The sequence below is a fragment of the Girardinichthys multiradiatus genome, chromosome 4 (assembly GCF_021462225.1).
Source record: "Girardinichthys multiradiatus isolate DD_20200921_A chromosome 4, DD_fGirMul_XY1, whole genome shotgun sequence".
NCBI lineage: Eukaryota > Metazoa > Chordata > Actinopteri > Cyprinodontiformes > Goodeidae > Girardinichthys > Girardinichthys multiradiatus.
The window spans coordinates 24,219,938-24,243,259 of NC_061797.1; the positions used below are offsets into that span (position 1 = coordinate 24,219,938).

General features: G+C 40.5%; 1 protein-coding gene across 1 annotated transcript; it reads left to right on the top strand.

The window, feature by feature from the left end:
- The first annotated feature begins 547 nt into the window (after positions 1–547).
- slc39a13 (solute carrier family 39 member 13) lies at positions 548–23,301 on the top strand. Its single transcript, XM_047364172.1, has 10 exons — positions 548–705; positions 8,182–8,547; positions 10,107–10,214; positions 10,435–10,577; positions 12,104–12,226; positions 13,814–13,903; positions 20,835–20,885; positions 21,003–21,135; positions 21,227–21,326; positions 22,369–23,301. Exons 2-10 carry the CDS (start codon positions 8,220–8,222, stop codon positions 22,442–22,444), a joined length of 1,152 nt encoding a protein of 383 aa, XP_047220128.1. The 5' UTR covers positions 548–705; positions 8,182–8,219; the 3' UTR covers positions 22,445–23,301.
- Positions 23,302–23,322: the final 21 nt, after the last annotated feature.

A 23,322-nucleotide genomic window follows, 5' to 3' on the forward strand; every position in this document is an offset into this window, starting at 1 on the left:
TGTTCCGTATTTCACTCCTTCAATTCATTTCAAGTTATTCATTTCAACTGTATATCACTTTGTGTTGTTTTTTCACATAAAATTCCAATAAAATATATTTATGTTTTTGGTTGTAATGTGACAATATGTGGAAAAGTTCAAGGGGTATTAATACTTTTACAAGAAATGTTCATGTTTCATTACCTGAATCTTCTAAAATGATTTATAATGAAACATTATTGGTACAGAGTAAAATTAATAACTAGATAATACTCAGGTGTCTTATTAGTCTAAGTAATGTTTTAAGCCATGCTTGGATATATTTTAGAAATGCATCACAATGTTAAAAAGTGGTTACATGGTTGCATAAAATGGTTGCTGTAGCTGCATTATATACAGTAGACAGAAAGCGTTATTTTAATAATTTCATGTGTATTTGAAATTCAAAATCATCAATATATCCATCCCCCTACATTCATCCTTATTTGTTAGTCTCAAATATAATCCATTCAAATGTGTTTTTGTGTTTTTAGGAGGATACGTCCTACAATCTCCGGTGGGGCGGGTTCCACGCTGTGACTCCCCTCGCGTGTTTATATTTTCCCTGGTGCTCCCACTCATGGTTCCTGATACGTGGCTGCAAAGAGTCTGCTGGAAGTCACGCTGCTTTTCATCAAGGTCTGGATGGCAGAGACACACTGGTGCGCAGACTGTCGAAACCACAAGGTATGCACATACGAATAGTTCAGCTTCTGGTTGTATTTTTGGGGTTAGGGTTTTTTAAACCAGCTTTTTTTTTTTTTTTTAAATGGGAGTAAGTTTGTGAAACTGGTGCTAGCTGTAGGATAGCAGCCATTAGCGTTAAACTTACTGCGCGGCTACGTGTCTGAGGAGCTAATCTTTTTAGCCAACTGTGTCCGACTGCAAACCCCGGACTGTTATTAGCTTGCTAACTTTGAGCTACAAACATCAGAAATGGCTACTACATTATTTTCCTCACAAACCAAGTTGACCTCACTTTTAGCGTAATGGCGTCCCGAGTTTTTCCAGCTCATTTACTGCCGCAGTTCAACTGATTTTAATCAACATTTACTCCACGTGTTTTTGCTAACTCTCAGACAGGACGAGTGCAGAATATTTAATAGTGATATAAATCCGTGCATCCTTTATACATGTATTAAATTAAAGGTAGCCACTTCGGCTGGTCAGATACTAAAATAGGTAATGGAAAAAAAAGTATAAATAAGCAGCCAGCAGGAGGAAGTCTGACTGGAAGTCTGCTGCTTCTGGAGTTTTCCGTCTCTGTCCCAATTTTCAGCAGTACATTTCTAAGCATATTACATATTTCGTACAATGGTTAAATGAGTTGATGGCAGATTTTTGCTTATTATAGTAACTGAGCAGGGATCTAACTTGTGCATTACCTGGTGGTGATAATGGAAAAATGGCAATATAAACAAATGTGTGTGCTATAGAGTTATAGCTGGAACTTACACTAATTGCTGCCTGTAGTGGTAATAATTATTGGCAAAAGGTAAAAACTAACAAATTCACTTTGTTGTAAAGGTAATAACCACATATTAGTTGGTCAAGCACGTTGATCTTTCCTTAGAAACTTCTTCAAAGGGAAGTGATGTAGGTAAGATTGAGGGGACTCCCAGCTGGAACTGAATCTGACAACAGTGAACCACTCAATAAATGCTGATTGCTACTATAACTAATGCTATGTTACAGTAACCTCTGAATTTGGAACTTGGATCTGGGAATGACATCAAACCCAACTGATCGGTTTTTACCCTAATTAAGGAAGGTAAAATAATGTCATATTGTAGTTAAATCATATTTGTGTCTCTTAACTAGAAAGCAATCTGTGTCTTATGAACAGAAATTGTGCTTTTCCAGTCATACCGACTACTCAAAGTGCCTTCCACTAGAGCCATGTTCACCCAGTTGCACTCACGAATCCGCATACATTCACCAGCAGGCAACTTGATGTTAAGATCCTTGCCCAGAGGCACATAAACATGTAGCACACGCAAGCGGGAATCAAACCCACAACGTTTTGATTGAAAGACAACTATTCTTCCCACTGAGCCACGTTGTTTTTCCTTATTATGGGTATCGAGTATGAAATTTTAATATTGTTACAACCCTAGTATCTCATTAAAACAAAAAGGAATTGCTTCAAACTTTGGAGTTATACCACAGAGCTTTCTTTCTTTGTGACTTTAAATGCTAAAAAGTCTCACCCTAATCCTAACAGGTGTTAAGATAAAAACTATTGGTGTCGTGGAAATAGCTTCGGGATATGCATGAAATGTTGACCAAGTCAAGCTCTGATGTTAAACAAAAATCCACAAGTTATTATGGTTCCTCTGAAAATGGGTCAGTTCTGATCAATAAGTTATGGATTAGTGGGTAGCACTCCTGCTATGCTTTGAATTCACTCAAAAATCCCTTTTGATCAGTTGCAGCCAAGCTATCATTTTGATTTCTACTATAGTCTCCAGCATTCACAGGCGGTAAACATTATAGTTTTCGTCTCCATACCTAAATTTAATGTTAGAAATTCATTATTGCTAAAAAAAAGTTGCATCAATTGGGCCTTACACACTAAGATGATAGTCGTTCTTGTTTAATGTAGAAAGACTGCCTGCTATGCAGGATGTCTTGTACATTTTCTATAAAATTATGGCCAATTTAGAGTTATCTGTTTTTTTAATGTAATAGATAAAGAAATCCACCTATTAATTTAAATGGCAACATCCTCTAAAATGAAGTCTGTCTGTTTTCTAAGAAAAATACTCAATACCACTTTTGATACCACCGGAACATCTTTTCAATTCAATTCAGTTTTATTTATATAGCGCCAATTCACAACACATTGTCTCAAGGCACTTCACAACAGTCAGGTACATACATTCCAATTAATCCTAACCATTGAACAGTGCAGTCAGAGTTAGTTATTTATTCAAATTGGATACAAAGTTTTTCTGTCTAAGGAAATCCAGCAGATTGCATCCAGTCAGTGACTTGCAGCATTCACTCCTCCCAGATGAGCATGTAGAGACAGTGGACAGTCACTGGCGTTGACTTTGCAGCAATCCCTCATACTGAGCATGCATGTAGCGACAGTGGAGAGGAAAAACTCCCTTTTAACTGGAAGAAACCTCCAGCAGAACCAGGCTCAGTGTGAGTGGCCATCGACCGACTGGGAGTTTGAGAGAACAGAGCAGAAACACAAAGAGAACAAAGAAGCAATGATCCAGGAGTACTTTCTATGGGAAGGAAAAGTAAATGTTAATGGATGTAGGTCCTTTAGTCGTTTCACCTAGAAAGAAAGAACAGATAAACTCTGAGCCAGTTTTCAAGGTTAGAGTCTGAAAAAGAACACATATAATTAGTTACAGTAAAAGCTCAGTCAATCGACATGTCTAGGAGAGAGAAAGGGTTAAACACTGAAAGACAGGGCTATGTGGATCATCGGTAGAGGGTGAGCATTAAGTTGTTGCCAGCAGAAGCTTGGACGATTCCCCTCTCTAGAAAGGTGTCACAGGTAGACACAGAGCCAGGCCAGGTGTAGCTTCTAGAAAGAGAAAAGAGAACAAGGTTAAAAGCTGAAATAACAGCAAATAATACAAAATTGGAGAGTAGTGTGAGAATGTAGCGAAGAGGGTGAAAGTGGTCATTATGTCCTCCAGCAGCCTAAGCCTATAGCAGCATAGGTTTCTTGGGCACTGGGATGATGGTGGATCGTTTGAGGCAGGATCGGATCTCACATTTCTCCTGTGATTTGTTGAAGATCTTGTGAAGATCGGAGCGAGTTGATTTGCACAGGCTTTCAGGCATGATGGGGAGACGTTATCAGGTCCTCCAGCTTTCTTTGTTTTCATGCGCTGAAAGAGCCTGTTTACATCTTCCTCAGAGATCTTTAGTGCAGGCAGAGGATCTGAAGGCAGGGGGTTGGTTGTTTTACGGGTCAAATTTGTTCCTGAATGGGATGTAGAGGGGATGATTTGAGGTGTGAATGGCTTCTTGTCATGTCTGCAGTAGAAGCCATTCAGACGGTTGGCCAGGCGAGGACTCTGTTCAGGAAGGGTGCGGGGGCTCCTATAGGCAGTCAGGTTTCTCAGACCAGTCCATACAGCTGAAGTGTCACCAGTAGAAAGGCTGTTCTTAAGCTTCTCACTGTAGCTTCTCTTGGCTGCTTTGATCTCCTTTGTTAGTCTGTTCCTGGTCTGCCTGTACCGCGCCCAATCTCCGCTGCTGTGAGCTTCTTCCTTGTCCTTGCGCAGATTCCTGAGGTGTGGAGTAAACCATGGCTTGTTATTCCCAAAGGTGCAGAAGGTCTTGGTCTGCACACACATGTCCTCACAGAAACTGATGTATGATGTCACCACATCAGTTAGTTGGTTTAAGTCAGTTGCTGAGGTTTCAGAAACAGTCCAGTCTGTGCATTCAAAGCAGGCCTGTAGCATCTGGTTTGATTCCTCAGTCCACTTCATAACAGTGTGAACCGCGGGTTTGGAAGCTCTTAGTCTCTGTCTGTAGGTTGGGATGAGGTGGATTAGATAATGATTCGAAAAACCCAGAGCAGCCCTGGTAACAGCATGATATGAGTCCTTTAAAGCTGTGTAACAATGGTCCAGTGTGTTTTGGTCTCTGGTGGGACACTTAATATGCTGTCTGTATTTGGGGAGTTCATTGGAGAGGTTTGCTCTGTTAAAATCTCCCAGTATTATGATGAAAGAGTCCGTGTATTTTTTCTCCAAATCTGTAATCAGCTCAGCAAGATGTTTTTCCGTGGCAGAAGTGCAGCCATGCGGTGGAAAATATGAGCCAATTATTATAAACGAGGAAAACTCTCGGTGAATAAAACGGTTTACAGATTATGGAAAATGACTCCAGATCCAGACTACATGCTTTTCCCAGCACTTTTACGTCTCTGCACCAACCTTCATTTATATAAAAGCAGATTCTGCCTCCTCGCCTCTTCCCCGATAGCTCCGCGCTGCGATCCGCTCTGAACAGCTGGAAGTCCGGCATCAGCAGTGCGCGGTCCGGGGTGTTTTCACTCAGCCATGTCTCGGTGAAGCAGAGAACCGCTGATCCACGGAGGTCTGAGTTTTTACCGGTGAGAAGAAGCAGCTCGTCCATCTTGTTGTTTAGAGAGCGGACATTTGCCAGGTTGATTGAAGGCAGTGGTGTGCGAAGCCAGCACGCTTTCCCCTCCAACGCTTTCGGCGCAGTATCCCGTATAGTGCCGCAGCTCCGCTTGCCAGGAGCTCAGTGAACCTCAGATCGATGAAAGATGGTGAAAAAATCCCAAGAGAGGACTCTCTGATGTTGAGAAGTTCCTCTCTACTGAATGAGACCACAGGATTGTGGCCCGAGACGACAGTACTGTGACTCGAAAAACATAAAAACAAAGAGAGAGCGAAGCTCCGAGGCTGACATCGTCGGCGCCTTCTTGGTTGTGTTGGCGCCGACGATGTCTGCAATGTTCCGGAGGTGAAAGAAGGAAATCCTAGAAACCTGTTTAATATGGGATTTAAATGACATGTTCTGGTCAAAAATAACACCAAGGTTATTACCGGAGGTCAATTTAATGCCATCCAGGTTAAGTGATTGACTAAGCAGTTTCTTTTTTAAAGACTCCGGTCCAAAGACGACAACTTCTGTCTTGTCTGAATTTAGAAGCAGAAAACGTAAAGTCATCCAAGTTTATATGTCTTCAAGACATGCTTGTAGTCTATCTAACTGGTTGGGCTCATCAGGATTCATGGATAAGTAAACCTGAGTATCATCAGCGTAACAGTGAAAATTTATCCTATGCTGCCTGATAATTTGACCTATTGGAAGCATATATATAGTAAAGAGAATTGGCCCAAGTACTGAACCCTGTGGTACTCCACAATTAACCCTGGAGTTTAAAGATGATTTATCATTTACATGAACAAACTGGAATCTGTCAGACAGATGAGATTTAAACCAGCCTAGCGCTGTTCCCCTGATCCCTACAGCAATTTCAGCCTTTCTAAGAGAATATTATGGTCGACTGTATCAAATGCAGCACTGAGATCTAACAGAACCAGTACAGACACAAGTCCATTATCTGAGGCCATAAGAATATCATTAGTGACTTTGAGCAGAGCTGTTTCAGTGCTATGATGAGCTCTGAAACCTGACTGAAACTCTTCAAACAGGTCATTGCTGTGTAAATGCTCACACATTTGATTAGCAACTATTTTCTCAAGAAGTTTAGATAGGCACAGGGTTCTTTCTAGTGAACAGAACAAAAAAATGCTATAATTACAATATGACAATATTTTTTTTTCTTCTTTAATTAGAGCAAAACCAATAAGCAGTGGACACATCAGCCCTTGTTTAGAAAAATATAGAATTTATATAATCAGTAGTTTGTTTTATTGCTTCTGTCCGAGCTACTGCACCCTGTTGGCGGTTAGATGCCTCGGAGTTGTTCCCCCATCAAACCCAATGTACTAAACTTTATGTCAAACCGTAGGTTATTTATCCTTGTAATGTACGTCAATAAGGATTCTTATCCATATCCTAACAAAAGTGAAAACATTAGAATTTATACTTTATCATTATAGTGTGTGTGTGTAAAAACTTATCTATAACTAACAATAACAAAGGTCATTCCAAACACTTCATTATTTAGAAGCTGACTGAGCCGTCAGCTGATTAACATTTCTCTGCATTGACTCGTACCACAGTAGAAGGGAGCGTTGCGTTGTTCGGAACTGCGCATCTGGGAGGCGTATCTCGACCTGGGAGTTCAGACCAACAGAACACTCTTTAGGCTGTTGTGTAAGTGAAGCTAATATTTAAACGGATAGCTTTAGCTTATGTTGCCCTGAAAGTTTACAACTCTTTAGTCAGCTAAAGAGGGTGGCATATGCTTTTTTCTGGCTGTACTCGCCATGTTAGCAGAGGTTTATTGTTGTGGTCAAGTGAGTGACTGCAGGAAGAGGAGGGGCGGCGTGTCTCTGTTATTCCAGCGCTGCAGCCGAAGGAGTGCCACAGTTTAGGCAAATGAGACAGTTTATTTCGATTTTGATGCAAACATGCATTGTTGAATAATTCCTTTTTTAGTATCCATTATATCGAAATATCTATTATTTTGACAACCCTACTTCACTGTTGCCTTGCAGCAAGAAGGTCCTGGGTTCGACTCCCGGCCTGGTGTCTTTGCATGTTCTCCCCTTGCATGTGTGGGTTCTCTCCAGGTACTCCGGCTTCCTCCCACAGTCCAAAAACATGACTGTTAGGTTAATTTGTTTCTCTGAATTGCCCTTAAGTGTGTGCATGGTTGTTTGTCCTGTGTGTGTCTGTGTTGCCCTGCGATGGACTGGCGACCTGTCCAGGGTGTACCCCGCCTTCCGCCCATATACTGCTGGAGATAGGCACCAGCTCCCCCACGACCCACTATGGAAGAAGCGGTAGAAAATGACTGATGACTGACTGATGCTCGAATCAAGTTTTTTTTCTCCAGACACTGGGGATTTGGAGAGATATTTGGGTGCTGGCAGCTGCAGTCAGTTTGGTGTAAAAGACACGAACTAGAGAGCAAAAACAGTCTTCGGTGGCAGAGCCTTTTCAAAGACAATGGAATGCTTGTCAGATCAATAGCAAAACATGCTCCTAGTTTCCTTTGGCAATCTCTGTTGCCCACTGAGCAAACTGTCAGCTCTGAGCTCTGCTGTATGTTGCACAGAGATCCAAGTGTTTGCTGCAAATAACCAGAACCCTGGCTGTATGTCATTAGCTTCAAACTGAAACAGTTTTTACTGAAATTGTTATTTTCTTGGCTGTTGAAAACAAGTGGTCTGCAGTATAATGCGGTGAAGCGATCTGGCTCTATTTGTGAAAGTACACCTGCAGAGTGGTCAGAGCACAACATCATGGAGCTTGTTTAAATCACATACAGCTTTTGCTTTTTTATGTGCCCAGAATTTCTACTGCCATTACTTCAGTCATACATTTCACTATGAACCATTTTAGAAATTATTTGCAACCTAAAGGATTATCTCGTTATAATTTCTTTATTTTAATTAGTGGTTTATTTTATCTTTTTTGTCCTCAGTGGCATTAGAATCCAACCCTTTGAATGTAGCAAAGTAACACATTTAAACCTGTAGTTTCTTAGTCTTTTTGTCTCATCTTACTCTCTTACAGCGTCACTGGCTCCAAGTGTGTTTTGGGCTGTGGGACGGATGAAAAGTGGAGGTTTTTGGAAGCCCAGCTGGGCTGTCGCTGCTCTGCTCATCCCCGCTGCTCTGCTGATGCTCACCTCCAGGGGAGCATCAAGCAGCCAGAAGATGACACAAAGCTCTATGGCTCATGCAACAGCTACAGCTGCGGGACCAGGCCCTAGTCTGGCAGATGACCTCCCAGGCCTGCAGGCGGTCGCAGACTTTTTAACCAGTGAACACACGCATGTATGGCTCCTGTCCCTGGTGGGCTCAGTCGCTGTGGGCCTGAGTGGGATTTTCCCTCTGCTTGTTATTCCTTTTGAAGCAAGAGCTGCCCTTAAAACGGAAGGTAGGAGATAACAATATATGGCGTAACTACAGTTTAAAAGTGACTCATAATATTGATGTCTGTTTTGAGTTAAAACTCAGCATTTTCATTTTCATGTTTTCCCACTCACATGAACTCTTATTAAACCATGTTTTTGCCCAACTGATAAATTGCTTTATTATTTTGGAAGCAGATGTGTTTAGAGTTCAAATGTCTGTAGCAATACAATGAATCGTTCCTGTTTTGTCTTATCAAATGAGTTACATAAATACTAAATTGTTAAATATCTTCCTAAGACAAATGCATACAGCTTTTTTTTGTTTCTTCTGTTTTGCTGTAGAGCTGGTATAGGGGGTCATTCATGGCCACTACAATTATTTAAAAATGACAATTTGTAATAACAGATGGTAGTTTTTTCTTCTTCTTCGGTCTGTGGTTTGAAATTGAATAGTTTTGTGATGAATCTTAACCCCACACAAGAAATATTTCCTCCAGAGGGATCAACAGTTGTTGCTGTTGGAAAGCAGACATGCAGCTGCGTTTTTGCTGTTGCAATATAACGCACAGCTTGAGGAAGACTTTCAACAAAGGCAAAGTACACACACGGCTGCACATTATCTAAATTAGGGATATAATGTTTATATTATGCACTACAATGACGTGAGTTCAAAGCTTTTTTTTTTTTTAAAAGATCCCTGTCTGTAGTAGAGTTCCCTCTTCTGAGTGGGAAGAGCTTCAGCTGCCTAGTGCAACAAGAGATGAAACAGCGCTGTGTGCCAAAACATAAAAAAGCATAAAGTTTTGTACTTATTCTACAATGCTAGATTTAAATACAAGAGTGCTTTCTGTTTAATTTTATCTTGATGGTCAGCTAAAGCCGAAAAAGTTTAGTTTATTTTGTATTAAAGGTTATATTTTTGTTTGGGAATTATTTACATCTTTGTTGGATTACTTCTCTGAGCCTTTGAATATGTATTAATGAAATGGCAATCTAATGCAATTGTTTGATGTTGAATTGACTTGTTAATTACTCGATGATTACTTCTTAAAATAGGTTTGCGCACTGAAAATATCTGCAAGTAGCGGTTTAAAGCACTTCTGGATATGTCCAGTTTAATCCCGATGTGGAACTTTTAAATCATTCTGATAATCTACTGCACAGGTTTCTTATTCTTGTACTCCAGTGATCTGGCCACAGCCTGAGGGCTGAAACCTTTGACGGGCTCCACCCACACCAATGTGGTATTACAGATTTATTTTAGGCTGAGTGCTGACTATTGCAGCCCTAACCAGAAGTTCGTCTTTGGGAAGGAAACATTCAGGGGTTTTAGTTTCCGTAGAGTGTGTGGGTGTGTCATTATAGGTGGTGTAAGCATGGTGAGCTGTAATGTACTGTGCATTTAAGTGCCTCATATGTTGAATGAGAACAGGCTGAAAGAAGAGATGCTAATTCATAACAATCTCTTTAAAGCCATAAATTTGTATTTTTAGCTTATCATAAACTGTATTTAAAGCTAAAACAGCAAGGATATCTCTGTTAATCATACCGTGACATAATTGGTGCTGTGTTTCCTTGGCAGCTGGATGCCAGAAGCTGAAGCAGCTCTTGAGCTTTGCTATTGGCGGTCTCCTTGGTGATGTGTTTCTTCACCTCCTTCCTGAGGCGTGGGCGCTCTCTGGCCCTCCAGGTGGGTCTCAGGGGCACCTTTTTCATAAATGCAATCAAATTCTAATGTGTTTCCCTCTTGTGAAAACAAAAAATGGTTCATTAAAGAAAGAGATTTGCATTTATACATTGCTTCATTTTGTTCTGTGTCAGCTTTTAGAAGCAGTGTTTTGGTTGTAGCGCCAGATCTCTAGTGTACCTCTCATGCCCACATATTTACAGTCTATCTGTCATCTTTCCAGCTAGTAAACACAACCACTACATGACCCAGGGCTTGTGGGTAATCATCGGTCTGTTTGCCTTCCACCTGCTGGAGAAAATGTTCCCGGACAAAGACGGCCTTGAGGATGCCCCTCCAGATTCAGACATGAATTTTAACCTATCTGTAAGTGTTTCTGCTATTTCTCTTGATCTCGCATGTCAATACAAGCCTTCACATATCTGCGCCTTTGTTGACACACACTGTGCAGATGCTAAACTGCTTAGTCTGCACATCTGTCAGTGTTGTTTTGATTACTTGTATCAGATGACCCACAGCACACCCAGGAGTTTACAGCAGCTACACATTTTGAAAGGAATCCCTATTGATATTCTCGCCTGTCTTTATAAATGATGTGAAAAGCAAGTGCCAACATAATGTGAAGCTTTCTGCCTTTTTAAAAAAAGAAGCAAAGCAGATATTCATCTTTTTATTTAGGATCGTACTGTAGGTGGATATGGCCAGGCTGCTCCTATTTCCCCTTTGCCAGTGTTTGTGCTTCCCTATTGCATATGGCAGCTTACTCTGTATGTATTTACCCAGGTGCATCATCTACTTCAAATGCTGTCATCCAGTCAAAGGCTAAAAGCATTTATCAAAGAGCCGCTTAACCCTCACGGATGCTGTATTTGCAGCTCACAGATTTAAAACAGCTGTTCATATTTATATTTTATTTCTCTGCTTACTCAGAGATGAGACACCATGTCCAATATACATCAAAGCATGAGCTTATTATTTATTATTGAAGTGTAAGCTTTTTATTCACATTTTAAACTACTTCGGTAAAAAGTAAATGTTTATGCTAGCGTCTTGTTGCAGTGTGTTTTGTAAAGGCAGAATACATGCTCCATCCTGTCTTTCTAATGCCAGTGAGGGAAAGATTGCAATCCACGTCTCAGCCCCTCTCCTCGTGTCTATTTTTAGTGCAGGGGATGAAGCAGCTGCTTCAGCCATTTCAGTGTCCACAGGAGAGCACCGCTTTTAGGCAGAGGCAACAATAGACATGGACAGAGATTTACAGCGAGGGGGAGGCTATAAATGTTTTCTTGTAAAACATTAAGTGCTTGTGCTAATCTTATTTAAAAAAATGCAAGAGAAGTAATGAGCTGAACAGATTTAGTCATGAATTATACCAGTGTTTTGCATCGATGCATCATTTTTAGACAAGACTTGCAGATAGCTCTGCATTGAAAATGTGGCTCCAATCTGATGGAGATGATTTATAGTCCTTAAATTGATCACACTTCATTATGTCCTCATGCTTCAGTCAACAAGATGGAGCAAACATTTCCTTGTGGCAATCCGGGAGACTGCAGGTTATCTCCTTCTCGCTCAGTTCAAATGGCAACATAAGTGGTTTCTAAATGATGGAATAGGGAAGTTGGCTATTCTCAGAAAACAGAAGCCCTTGTATGAGATAAATATAGGGGTCATCTCATGTTGACTGTGGGTGAATCATTTAGCACAGATTAAAAGCAAAAGTGATTCCCATTTAGATTCCCATTAATTTGCTGTTTTTAATTCTGATTGGTAACACTGGGAGCTTTATGATTCTACTGGGGAAACTTTATTTCCAAGATACTGGCATATGCATGTCCTCAATTGATGACCTCACATGTACTGTAAAAGTTCAACTTTGTTTTTCTCCACAGTCAAATTCAGCTTTCAGCGTCAAAGCAGAGACTCAGAAACGGACACTCAGAAACAGACACAATGCTGAGTCATGGAAATCCTTCAAGCAACAAAGTCTCCAAGATAGCTCAGAGAAAATTAAGGTAATGTTGACAACCGAAACATATCCCAAAATATGACGAAGAATGGGGCAAGAGTGGGGATAAACATTTGACTTTGATATGGGCTGCTTATATAAGATACTTATATTTAATGAATTCTTTGCCTGTTAGGTCAGACAAGACCAAACGACAAAGTGGAAATACGGGGCAATGAAAAACGTTTTTGTCCTCTTAGATTTCTTCTGTTTTTTCTACTTTTTACATATTTTTCAGATCATCAAACTAATTTTAATATATAAGACGGATTAGATGAGTAAATACAAAGCACAGTTTTCAAATGATGATTTTATTTATTGAGGAACGAAAGCTGCCAAAACCACCTGTCCCTCTGGAAAAGTAATCTCCCCCTAACTTAATACCTCCCTTTGCCATGGCAACAGCTTCCATCTAGCCCTTAGTCTTTTACATCACTGTGGATGAAATGTTGCCCACTCTTCTCTGCAAGGTCATTTTTATTCATCCATATTGAAAGGTTTTTGAAAAATAAAACAGCCTGTTTAAGGTTATGCCACAACCTCTCAATAAAATTTAAATTCCAACTTTGACTAGGCCACTCCAACACATTCATTCTTTTGAGCCGTTCAGGGGTGTAGTTGCAAGTACAATTTGGATCTGTGTCCAGCCGTAAATACCAATTGCTTAAGGTCACAGCCTTAAGGTAACATCTTTTATGCTAGAAAGCAGAATTCATGGTTCAGTTACAAGTTATTCAGGTTTTGACGGAACCATCATACTAGCACTACCACACTTGACGGTAGGTATTTTTTTTTCTCTTAAATGCTGTTAGTTTTAGTCCAGGTGTAACGAGATGCACACTTTTTCAAACAAATTCCACTTTTGTCTTGTCAGTCCGCAGAATATTTCCCCAAAGGTCTTGGATCATTTTTTGGAAATGTGAGATAGGTGTATGAGGTTGTTTTTGGTCAGTAGTGGTTTTCACCTGGGAACTCTCTTTGCCCAATCTCTTCCTTATTTAATCATGAGCGCATATTTTAGCCGAGGCTACCAAGGTCAGCAGTGCTGCAGATGTCATTCAGGTTTAATTTGTGAACTTCTTGATAAGTTGTTTATGCAATCTTTGGGGAGTTTTGGTTGGCTGCCACTCCTGGGAAGGTTTACCACTATTCCATGTTTTCTTCATGTGTGCATAATGGTTTTCGTTGTGCTTCGGTGGAGTCCTGAAGCCTTAGAAATTGATTCTTATTTTTGCCTACTTGCCTACTACGCATGTTGTCAGTGAGGTCCTATTTAAGTACTTTCTGGATACTTCAGGGCTGGGTGTGACTATTTAAATTGACCGTAAAATGTGGCTGATTACAATTAATTCATGATGTTGGAACATTTAAGTAGGAAATGAATAAATAAAGCAAAGCAAAATAATCTGTGGAGACAAAATACTTTTTCACATCAGTGCATCTTTAATAAGCATGCATGACAAAATTACATTTTAGGTGTATTCTTGGCATCGATGTGAACCTCAGTGCAGTGTAATAAAAAGAACATGTTATGACATTACGTCTCAATGTTTTCTTAGGTTTTAGACCATTTTTTTCCGTACATGTGTTACAGACAAGTGGATACTTAAACCTTCTTGCCAACTGCATTGACAACTTTACCCACGGACTGGCAGTAGCTGGGAGTTTTTTGGTGAGCAAAAAGGTAGGATTTCATTTCACAGTATTTCTTCACCTCTACAAATCTTCCCATTTCAGATTATCTCAGCTCAAAGTTGCATTGGGTTAATATATGTTTTTGTGCATTTGTGTGTTGAGAAAGGCAGCTTCATTACCTACGGTCAAATAATCCAAAAGGAGCTGATGCTGTAAATCAGAAGTTAGTCATTAGTGCATCTTTTGCACTAATGACTAACTTCTGATTTTCAGCATCAGCATGAAAAGAAAAAGACAATAACTAGCTGTAGAAGCTTGGAGAATCGCGCTGTGTGGGGTAATAATTTGCTTCAGTGTGGCCGACTTCATAGGGGGAAACGATGGCAATGATGGACGAGTGGAAATGTCCGGATAGGTTCAAGAGACGCATTCATTTCGGTATTTTTAAAGATAGTCTAGATGGATAAAACGGCCGACTTCTGCTGGAGCCGAACAGAGTCACAAGCCAAAGCTGTTGTTGCTGCTAAGGGTGCATTTTACAGGAGAAGGAAAGAAAGTGTTGACAGAATTCATGCATTAAATGTTGGTGGTAGTTTATATAAATAATATCTTTATATACATTTTTAATTCCAAACATAAAGTAGTTGTTGTTGTTATTTGACACTTGCTATTTACACTTTGAAGATTAAGGATATAGAAGCAACTTTGTAAATATGACCAAATAACTGTTTTCTTGATAAGTTAGTGATGTAAAATGAGTCATTTTCAGACAAACATATTGAATTAAGGACAGTATAAATGTAGTGGTGGTTAATGCACACAATGTTTTGGAACTGTATTACTGACCAATTTAACTTACTACTTTATAAAAAATGTAATAATCTAAATATATTAAGAATAGTGGATTCAGAAGTTTTTTGTTTTTCGTACCAGAAGGCAAAATGACGAGGCAGTGGCAAGATTAGATGCAGATTCTCTGCATGCGAGTATTATGTTTTTGATTAGTGTACCCTGTAAAATTAAAACATGAAAGACACACCTGGGAGAACATTGTTTTGCTTTATATACAGGCTCGCAAACTTGGCCATCTAATTATGAAGACCACTGACTGAGCACTTGTTAGACGGCTCGAAGCTGTTCACATTCAGTGTTTTTATTTATTTATTTATTTATTTTTATACAAGCTTGTTTAAGAGGTACACCTTAAACTGCAGGAACATGGATTTGTAGTGCTTCAGTAGGTTACCATGTATCTGCAGTTCTGGGACATGAGTCCAGCTGGAGAGACAGAAGGCTAACAGCATGAAGTATTGATCAGTGTGCCACAAAGGAAGTTGACTAGATATTTCAAACATGCGCATGCAAGACTTTTCACCAACATTTTCTGTTTACGGGGGGTATGTTTATCACAGTTTTAATTTTGAAATATGCACACAAAAAAAACTACAATAAGCACAATGTAAATAAACCTGAAGAAAATGGCTGACAGACATTTTATAAACTAATATCCTAATTTGTTAGTCTTTTCTCACTTAGACTCACTTAAAATAAGCAAATTGCCATTTCTGCAACAGAATTAGCTTCAAAGGATTGAACTAAATCTTATTCCTTTCATTTTCCCTTTTAAAAATGTTTATCTTAGGTTTTTGAGCCAAGTTTTCTCATGAGGCTTCCTTCATGTTAAAGGGGACATATCATGCTTTTAAATCCTTCCTTTTCACACTTAAATCATTCAGTTGTGGTCTATATAAAGGTGCTGGTCATAAAATTAGAATGTAATGAAATAATTGATTTATTTCAGTAATTCCATTCAAAAAGTGAAACTTGTATATTACACTGCTCAAAAAAATAAAGGGAACACTTAAACAACTCATTATAACTCCAAGTAAATCAAACTTCTGTGAAATCAAACTGTCCACTTAGGAAGCAACACTTATTGACCATCAATTTCACATGATGTTGTTCAAATAGACAACAGGGGGAAATCTTTGGTGATTATCAAGACTCACTCAATAAAGGAGTGGTTCTGCAGGTGGGGACCACAGACCACTTCTCAGTACCGATGCTTTCTGGCTGATGTTTTGGTCATTTTTGAATGTTGGTGGTCCTTTCACACTCGTGGTAGCATGAGACGGACTCTACAACCCACACAAGTGGCTCAGGTAGTGCAGCTCATCCAGGATGGCACATCAATGCCAGCTGTGGCAAGAAGGTTTGCTGTGTCTGTCAGCGTAGTGTTCAGAGCCTGGAGGCGCTACCAGGAGACAGGCCAGGACACCAGGAGACGTGGAGGAGGCCGTAGGAGGGCAACAACCCAGCAGCAGGACCACTACCTCCGCCTTTGTGCAAGGAGGAACAGGAGGAGCTCTGCCAGAGCCCTGCAAAATGACCTCCAGCAGGCCACAAATGTGCATGTGTCTGCACAAACGGTTAGAAACTGACTCCATGAGGATGGTATGAGGGCCCAACGTCCACAAATGGGGGTTGTGCTCACAGCCCAACACCGTGCAGGACGCTTCGCATTTGCTAGAGAACACCAGGATTGGTAAATTCGCCACTGGCGCCCTGTGTTCTTCACAGATGAAAGCAAGTTCACACTGAGTACATGTGACAGACGTGACAGAGTCTGGAGACACCGTGGAGAGCGATCTGATGCCTGCAACATCCTTCAGCATGACCGGTTTGGCAGTGGGTCAGTAATGGTGTGTGGTGGCATTTCTTTGGAGGGCCGCATGGCCCTCCATGTGCTCGCCAGAGGTAGCCTGACTGCCATTAGGTACCGAGATGAGATCCTCAGACCCCTTGTGAGACCATATGCATCTGGGACATCATGTCTCGCTCCATCCACCAACGTCACGTTGCACCACAGACTGTCCAGGAGTTGGCGGATGCTTTAGTCCAGGTCTGGGAGGAGATCCCTCAGGAGACCATCCACCGTCTCATCAGGAGCATGCCCAGGCGTTGTAGGGAGGTCATAGAGGCACGTGGAGGCCACACACAATACTGAGCCTCATTTTGTTTTGTTTTAAGGACATTACATCAAAGTTGGATCAGCCTGTAGTGTGTTTTTCCACTTTACGTTTGTGTGTGACTCCAAATCCAGGCCTCCAATGGTTAATAAATTAGATTTCCATTGATGATTTTTGTCTTATTTTGTTGTCAGCACATTTAACTTTGTACAGAACAAAGTATTCAATTAGATTATTTCATTCATTCAGATCTAGGATGTGTTATTTGAGTGTTCCCTTTATTTTTTTTGAGCAGTTTATATTCAGTCATTACACACAGACGGATATATTTCAAATGTTTATTTCTTTTAATTTTGATTATTATAACTGACAACTAATGAAAACCCCAAATTCAGTATCTCAGAAAATTTGAATATTGTAAAAAGATTCAATATTGAAGACACCTGGTGCTACACTCTAATCAGCTAATTAACTCAAAACACCTGCAAAGGCCTTTAAATTGTCTCTCAGTCTGGTTCTGTAGGCTACACTATCATGGGGAAGACTGCTGACTTGACAGTCCAAAAGATGACCATTGACACCTTGCAACAAGCAGGGCAAGACACTAATGGTCATTGCTAAAGAGGTTGGTTGTTCAGAGTTCTGTGTCCACGCACATTAATAGAGAGGTGAAAAGAAGGAAAAGATGTGGTAGAAAAGAGTGTACAAGCAATAGGGATAACCGCACCCTGGAGAGGATTGTGAAACAAAACCCATTCAAAAATGTGGGGGAGATTAAAAAAGGGTGAACTGCAGCTTGAGTCAGGGCTTCAAGAACCACCACACAGACATCTGCAAGACATGGGTTTCAGCTGTCGCATTCCTTGTGGCACGCCACTCTTGAACAAGATACAGCGTCAGAAGCGTCTTGCCTGGGCTAAAGACAAAATGAACTGGGCTGCTGCTGAGGGGTCCAAAGTTATGTTCTCTGATGAAAGCAAATTTTGCATTTCCTTTGGAAATCAAGGTCCCAGAGTCTGGAGGAAGAGATGAGAGGCAGAGAATCCACGTTGCTTGTGGTCCAGTGAAAGGTTTCCACAGTCAATGATGGTTTGTGGTGCCATTTCATCTGCTGGTGTTGGTCCACTGTGTTTTCTGACGTCTTCCAGGAAGTTTTAGAGCACTTCTGCTTCCTGCTGCTGACCAACTTTATGGAGATGCAGATTTATTTTTCCAACAGGACTTGGCACCTGCACACAGAGCCAAAACTACCAGTACCTGGTTCAAGGACCATGGTATCCCTGTTCTTAATTGATCAGCAAACTCGCCTGACCTTAACTCTATAGAAAAGCTATGGGATATTGTGAAGAGGAAGATGCAAAACGCCAGACCCAACAATTCAGAAGAGCTGAAGGCCACTATTGGAGCAACCTGGGCTCTCATAAAGGTGCGTTCACACCAAATGCGATTTCTGCAAAAGGAGTGGCCAATTTACATGTTATCCCTATGTAGAGGCGCGTTCAGGAGCGGTGCGGTGCGAAGGACACGGAGGACGCGGCGCAGCAAGCGAAGCGGGAGCGGAACGGCGTGATGGACGAGTTGAAAAATCTGAACTTTTTCCTAAATTCGCGTCGCGTCAACCAATCAGGGACTGGATGTGGCTGTGACGTAGGGTGAAGGACCAAAGCGGAGAAGAAGCAGTTGTCAATGATGGAGGACCAGATCATAGTGGCGGTGTGCGGCAAGCCAGAGTTGTATGACTCAACTAATTACTTTTACCGAGACAAGTACAGAAAGGACCTGGCCTGGTTATGTTTAGGCACAAATATCTTAAATTTAGGAGATGTGGACATTAAAAATCGGCTGTTTTTTTACTGAGCTGAGATTTATTTACTCACCGAAGACAGATGGACAGGCGTTCAGCGGCAGGGATACAGCGCCGTTAAACCGTGGTGAAGTTAGTTTGAAGTTGGATGTTCAAGCTCCGCGGAGTTAGCGGCATCTAGCTCATGGTTGATCCGATTCAGGCATTCAGATTTTCCACGATTGTTTGGTACAGAAACTTATTGACGGTCCCTAGCGAACCACCGCGCGTCAGAAGAGGGAGCAACAGAGAGCAGCTAGCCGAAATCTGGGTGCCTGACTCGGATCGGCCGTGGGCTGGATGCCGCTGGTTCCGCGGAGCTTGAGTGTCCGGTGTCCGGCTTCGGGCTGGCTTCACTGCGGTCGCCGGTAGTTGGCGTCCCGGAGGCCGATTCGTCTCCCAACACGGGGCAGCAGATAGTCGAACTGGGTCCTGGATAGACGGAAGTACCGCTGAAATCGACCGTCATCCAGACGCAGCTCCTGGAGTAGGTGGTGGTTATCTCCGAACTGTTCCCGTCCCTGAAGAAACTGGTGAACCGAGGGACGTTGACGTCGGCGGCGTTTTTCGGCTCTCCACAAGTAAAACACCGTGATTACCCGTGAAATCCATGTCCGCCATGTTCAGTTGAAACCAGCAAGCAGCAGATGGAAGCTCCTCCTATTTGATGATGCGGCGAAGCGTTGCCGCTTGTTGCCGAATGCCAACGCGGAGTTCACGCGGAATGTGAAACGGGCAAAAGCACATAAATGAGGCGAAAAATTCGCAGAAATCACGTTTGGTGTGAACGCACCATTATACTTTTCATGTTAATTCTTTTCAGTTGGCCAACATTTCTAAAAATCCCTTTTTTGTATTGGTCTTAAGTAATATTCTAATTTTCTGAGACACTGAATTTGGGGTTTTCATTAGTTGTCAGTTATAATCATCAAAATTAAAAGAATTAACATTTGAAATATATCAGTCTGTGTGTAATGAATGAATATAATATACCAGTTTCACTTTTTTAATGGAATTAGTGAAATAAATAAATTTTTTTCACTATATTCTAATTTTATGACCAGTACCTATAAAGTGGAAGTGCAATGCTTTGGTCTGAATTCCTTGTTATTGTTGCTCCACAGGCTCCTCTTTTACTCCTGTTCTGAGGTGCGCTTGAGAGCAACTGGTTTTGGTTCTGTCTCTTTAAATGCTCTTGAAGCTCTTCACACCCCGCCCCCCTTCAGGTCAAAGAACGTTCCACTTTGACCCGTTCGGTCATTGTTGTAGTTTGATAACAATTATCTAGCAGTACAGGAACGAGACAAAAACGGCAAAACAAAGCAAAACTGTTTATGTAATACCATTCAAAACACGCAGTACAGTTCTGTCCTCAAGAAGCTAAAAGCAGCACACAGCGCTGACATAAGCAGAAGGCACGATGCTACAACTATCAAAACAATGGCCAGGACGTCATATCAACAAAATAAATTCATGTGTAAAATTAAGTTTGTCGTCATTTTAGCGTTACTTGCAGCTTATCGCTTTGCTGTGTCGGTCGTTTCCATAGACAGAAGGAACTGACGCCTTTATCAGATTAAGTCTTACAGCAAATCTTACTTGATACTGGCAGAGGTTGATGAAACACTCGTTCTTGAAGTAGGGAAATTTTCCCACAGATGTGGGGAACATTTCCATGAAAAATAAATTTTAACCAGGCACTTTGAACAGGTTCTGATGCTGAGGGGCGGCGTAATTAATTGTGTGGGTTAATACACCCAACCACCGACCCAGACTTATCCTCTTTAAAGCGTAGGCATACTTGAGTTGGACTACAAAATCGCAGTGAGAAATATAAATGGCAGATACGTGACATTGATCAGCCAGAAGTCCATGACCTTATTTAGCTGTTCCACAGCAAATAATGTGACGTAACAGTTGGAAAAACGTAACAGATGAGAGAGAAAACTCAAAACTAACTGAAAAATATGACCCAAACAGAATATAAGATATCTCTGCAACACCTGGAGAGACTAAATTCAGTACACAACAAAATATATTTAAAGGCTAAAAATTGGATGCATATGTCTCCTTTAAAACAAATCAAGTTTAAGATGATGTGTCTAAATCACCTTGTCCTTTGCCTCTGCTTTTAGGGTTTATTTATGTTTTGTTTTTCTGTCTGTCAGGTTGGATTTCTCACCACCTTTGCTATCCTGCTACACGAAATCCCCCATGAGGTGACAGAATTTTTATAAACCTGCATTTCAAATTTTACATAAAAAAAATGAAATGTTTGCATATCTTGGAGCTTTATAACATACCTGGCTTGTTGACAAAAATGTCATCATCCACAGGTGGGAGACTTTGCCATTCTTCTGCGAGCTGGGTTCGATCACTCGAGTGCCGCCCGTATGCAACTATATACAGCTCTGGTTGGGGTCTTAGGAGCTTGCTTTGCCCTGTGTGCTCAGTCACCCAAAGGCGCAGGTAGTATAAGACCATTTTACATGCAGCCACTATATTATAGATTTGTAAAATTTAACCAGTTTATCCATGAATAATTTTATTGTGTTTGTAGAAAACTCCTCCAGCTGGATTCTGCCTTTCACTGCCGGGGGTTTTCTCTACATTGCCTTGGTTAATGTTGTACCTGACCTGCTACAGGAGTCCAGTTTAAGGTAAATGCAAACTTAAAAGTCTGTAGATATTAAATAAAAACAAATTCAGCTGGTGTACAAAACTGGGCTAAAATCTTTTAGTCCCTTGTTTTATTATTGCCTTATATATTGCCTCCAAGGAGCCAGATTTTATCTGTTAAATTAATCTTAAACAATATTTCATCAGGCTTTTAAAATGTGCTTTACAGTGTTCCTTTAGATTAGGACTGTTTGTTTATGGCACTCATTTGAGCCCAGTGCCTTCTTGGAGAGAAATTACTTTTTTACAAAATTTATTTGAGACTTACAAATCATTCATCCTAAAAGGTAAGGCTGAAACAGTTAATCGGACTTATTCAACTTATTTAGTAATTGAATAATTGTTAACTGAAGTGTACAGAGATTAATCGATAAGCAAAATAATCGTTAGTTGCAGCCCTAATAATAAGTCTAAATACAAAGGTTGTGCATGGAATCGGTTTTAATTTAGACTTTCAGGCATTTTGTTGCCAGAAGCCTGGCGTAAACAAACTGAAGGATGATGCTTCTTGCTGGTCCTGTGTCAGGGTGTTTTCCTTCTTCCTGAAGACATGACTTTAAGATCGTTTTCATCTGCTGTTAGTGGTTGTTTAGGCCACACTTACAGCTTCCATTTGTCCACTTTACCCGATTCTAATTGTCAAAGGTCTCGATACTTGAAAGCAAAGCATATAGAAATCATGGGAGCTTTAAAACATTTTCACAGTTCAGTAACATTCTAGCAGAACAATCAAATGATGTCTGAAGGAATATGCAAAAAAGTCTACCTTTCTGTGCAATTCACAAACACTTTGACCATTTTGGCAACCCTTCACATCTCAGACAAGAAATTGAAGGCATCATTCAGCAACAGCAAGAACCATAATCACAGAATAAAAAAAACTTTTAAAATAAATAAGTAAACAATAGCAGTAGGCTGTTATTGATCTGTTCCACTTTTTTGTCCAATCGTATGACTGTTGAAGAGCTTACTGGGGAAAAAAAAGAGTATTTACATCTGTTTTTTTTTTTTGTTTTTTTTCAGACACTCCCTGTTGCAAATACTGCTCATCTTCTGTGGGGTGGGTACCATGGCCTTGCTCTCAGCTATTGTTGAGTGAACATGGGAGGAGACGGCTCTCTTGCCTTATCAAACACTACTACTGGAGGGAAATTGTCTTCTGCACCAGCCTCTCATTCACGGAAACATTATTCTGACGAAGAGGCTTTACAAGATCTCTGGCATCACTGTCATGGACCACTAAAGCAAATATCTGACAAACAACAGCACTTTATTTAGGGATGACTGAAAGGAATACCGTCTTGATAAGCAGACAGGATGTTAGTACGTGGACACTTTGAAATATGCCCTACTTAATTATCAAGGATCAGAAAAGAAAGTTAGTATGGAAATCTGTTACCAAATGATCTTTTAGACAATCATGATGCTTTGCACATACATTTACAACAAGGTACACGTGACATACAACCTCATTATAACAAACATAATAATTCTAGATCTTAACTGAAGTATTTCTAGCCCAGAGCAAGGACCTTCCTCTAAGTTTTTTTTATGTTATGTCACTGCTGTTTGCCATCAGTTTGTCTTCAAGCTTCTGAATATTTATTGAAAATGAAAACTGGTTTGGTTACCCTTTTTATTTTTATTTTCTTTTTTGTGTTGAAAAAAGAGCCCATTGGCAAGAAAAATCAGTTACTAGTGTTACTTCCTACAAAAGTACCTTTTTATCTCTTTGCTTTCCACACTGTGTAGCCTGCACCTTTCGAGCTTGTGCTCCTCACACAGCATTCGTCATGAACATTTTGTAGTAACGTTTGATGAAAATACTTGGATGCTCTTTGTAATTTTTGTTACTAACTGTAGTTGGGAGACTAGATACAGTTTTTGGAAAATTCATAACAATGGATAATACATGTTTTAAAAGACCTTTTGAAAAAATAAACATGTTTTAGACAACTGTGTGAAAGTATTTGTGTT

What these genes read in the sequence shown, in the direction of transcription:
- slc39a13 (XM_047364172.1), top strand. Translation starts at nt 8,220, where the DNA reads ATGAAAAGTGGAGGTTTTTGGAAGCCCAGCTGGGCTGTCGCTGCTCTG. An exon ending in ATAGCTCAGAGAAAATTAAG is followed by an intron (nt 12,227 to 13,813) that starts GTAATGTTGACA and finishes CATGTGTTACAG; the next exon opens with ACAAGTGGATACTTAAACCT. An exon ending in TCAGTCACCCAAAGGCGCAG is followed by an intron (nt 21,136 to 21,226) that starts GTAGTATAAGAC and finishes TTGTGTTTGTAG; the next exon opens with AAAACTCCTCCAGCTGGATT.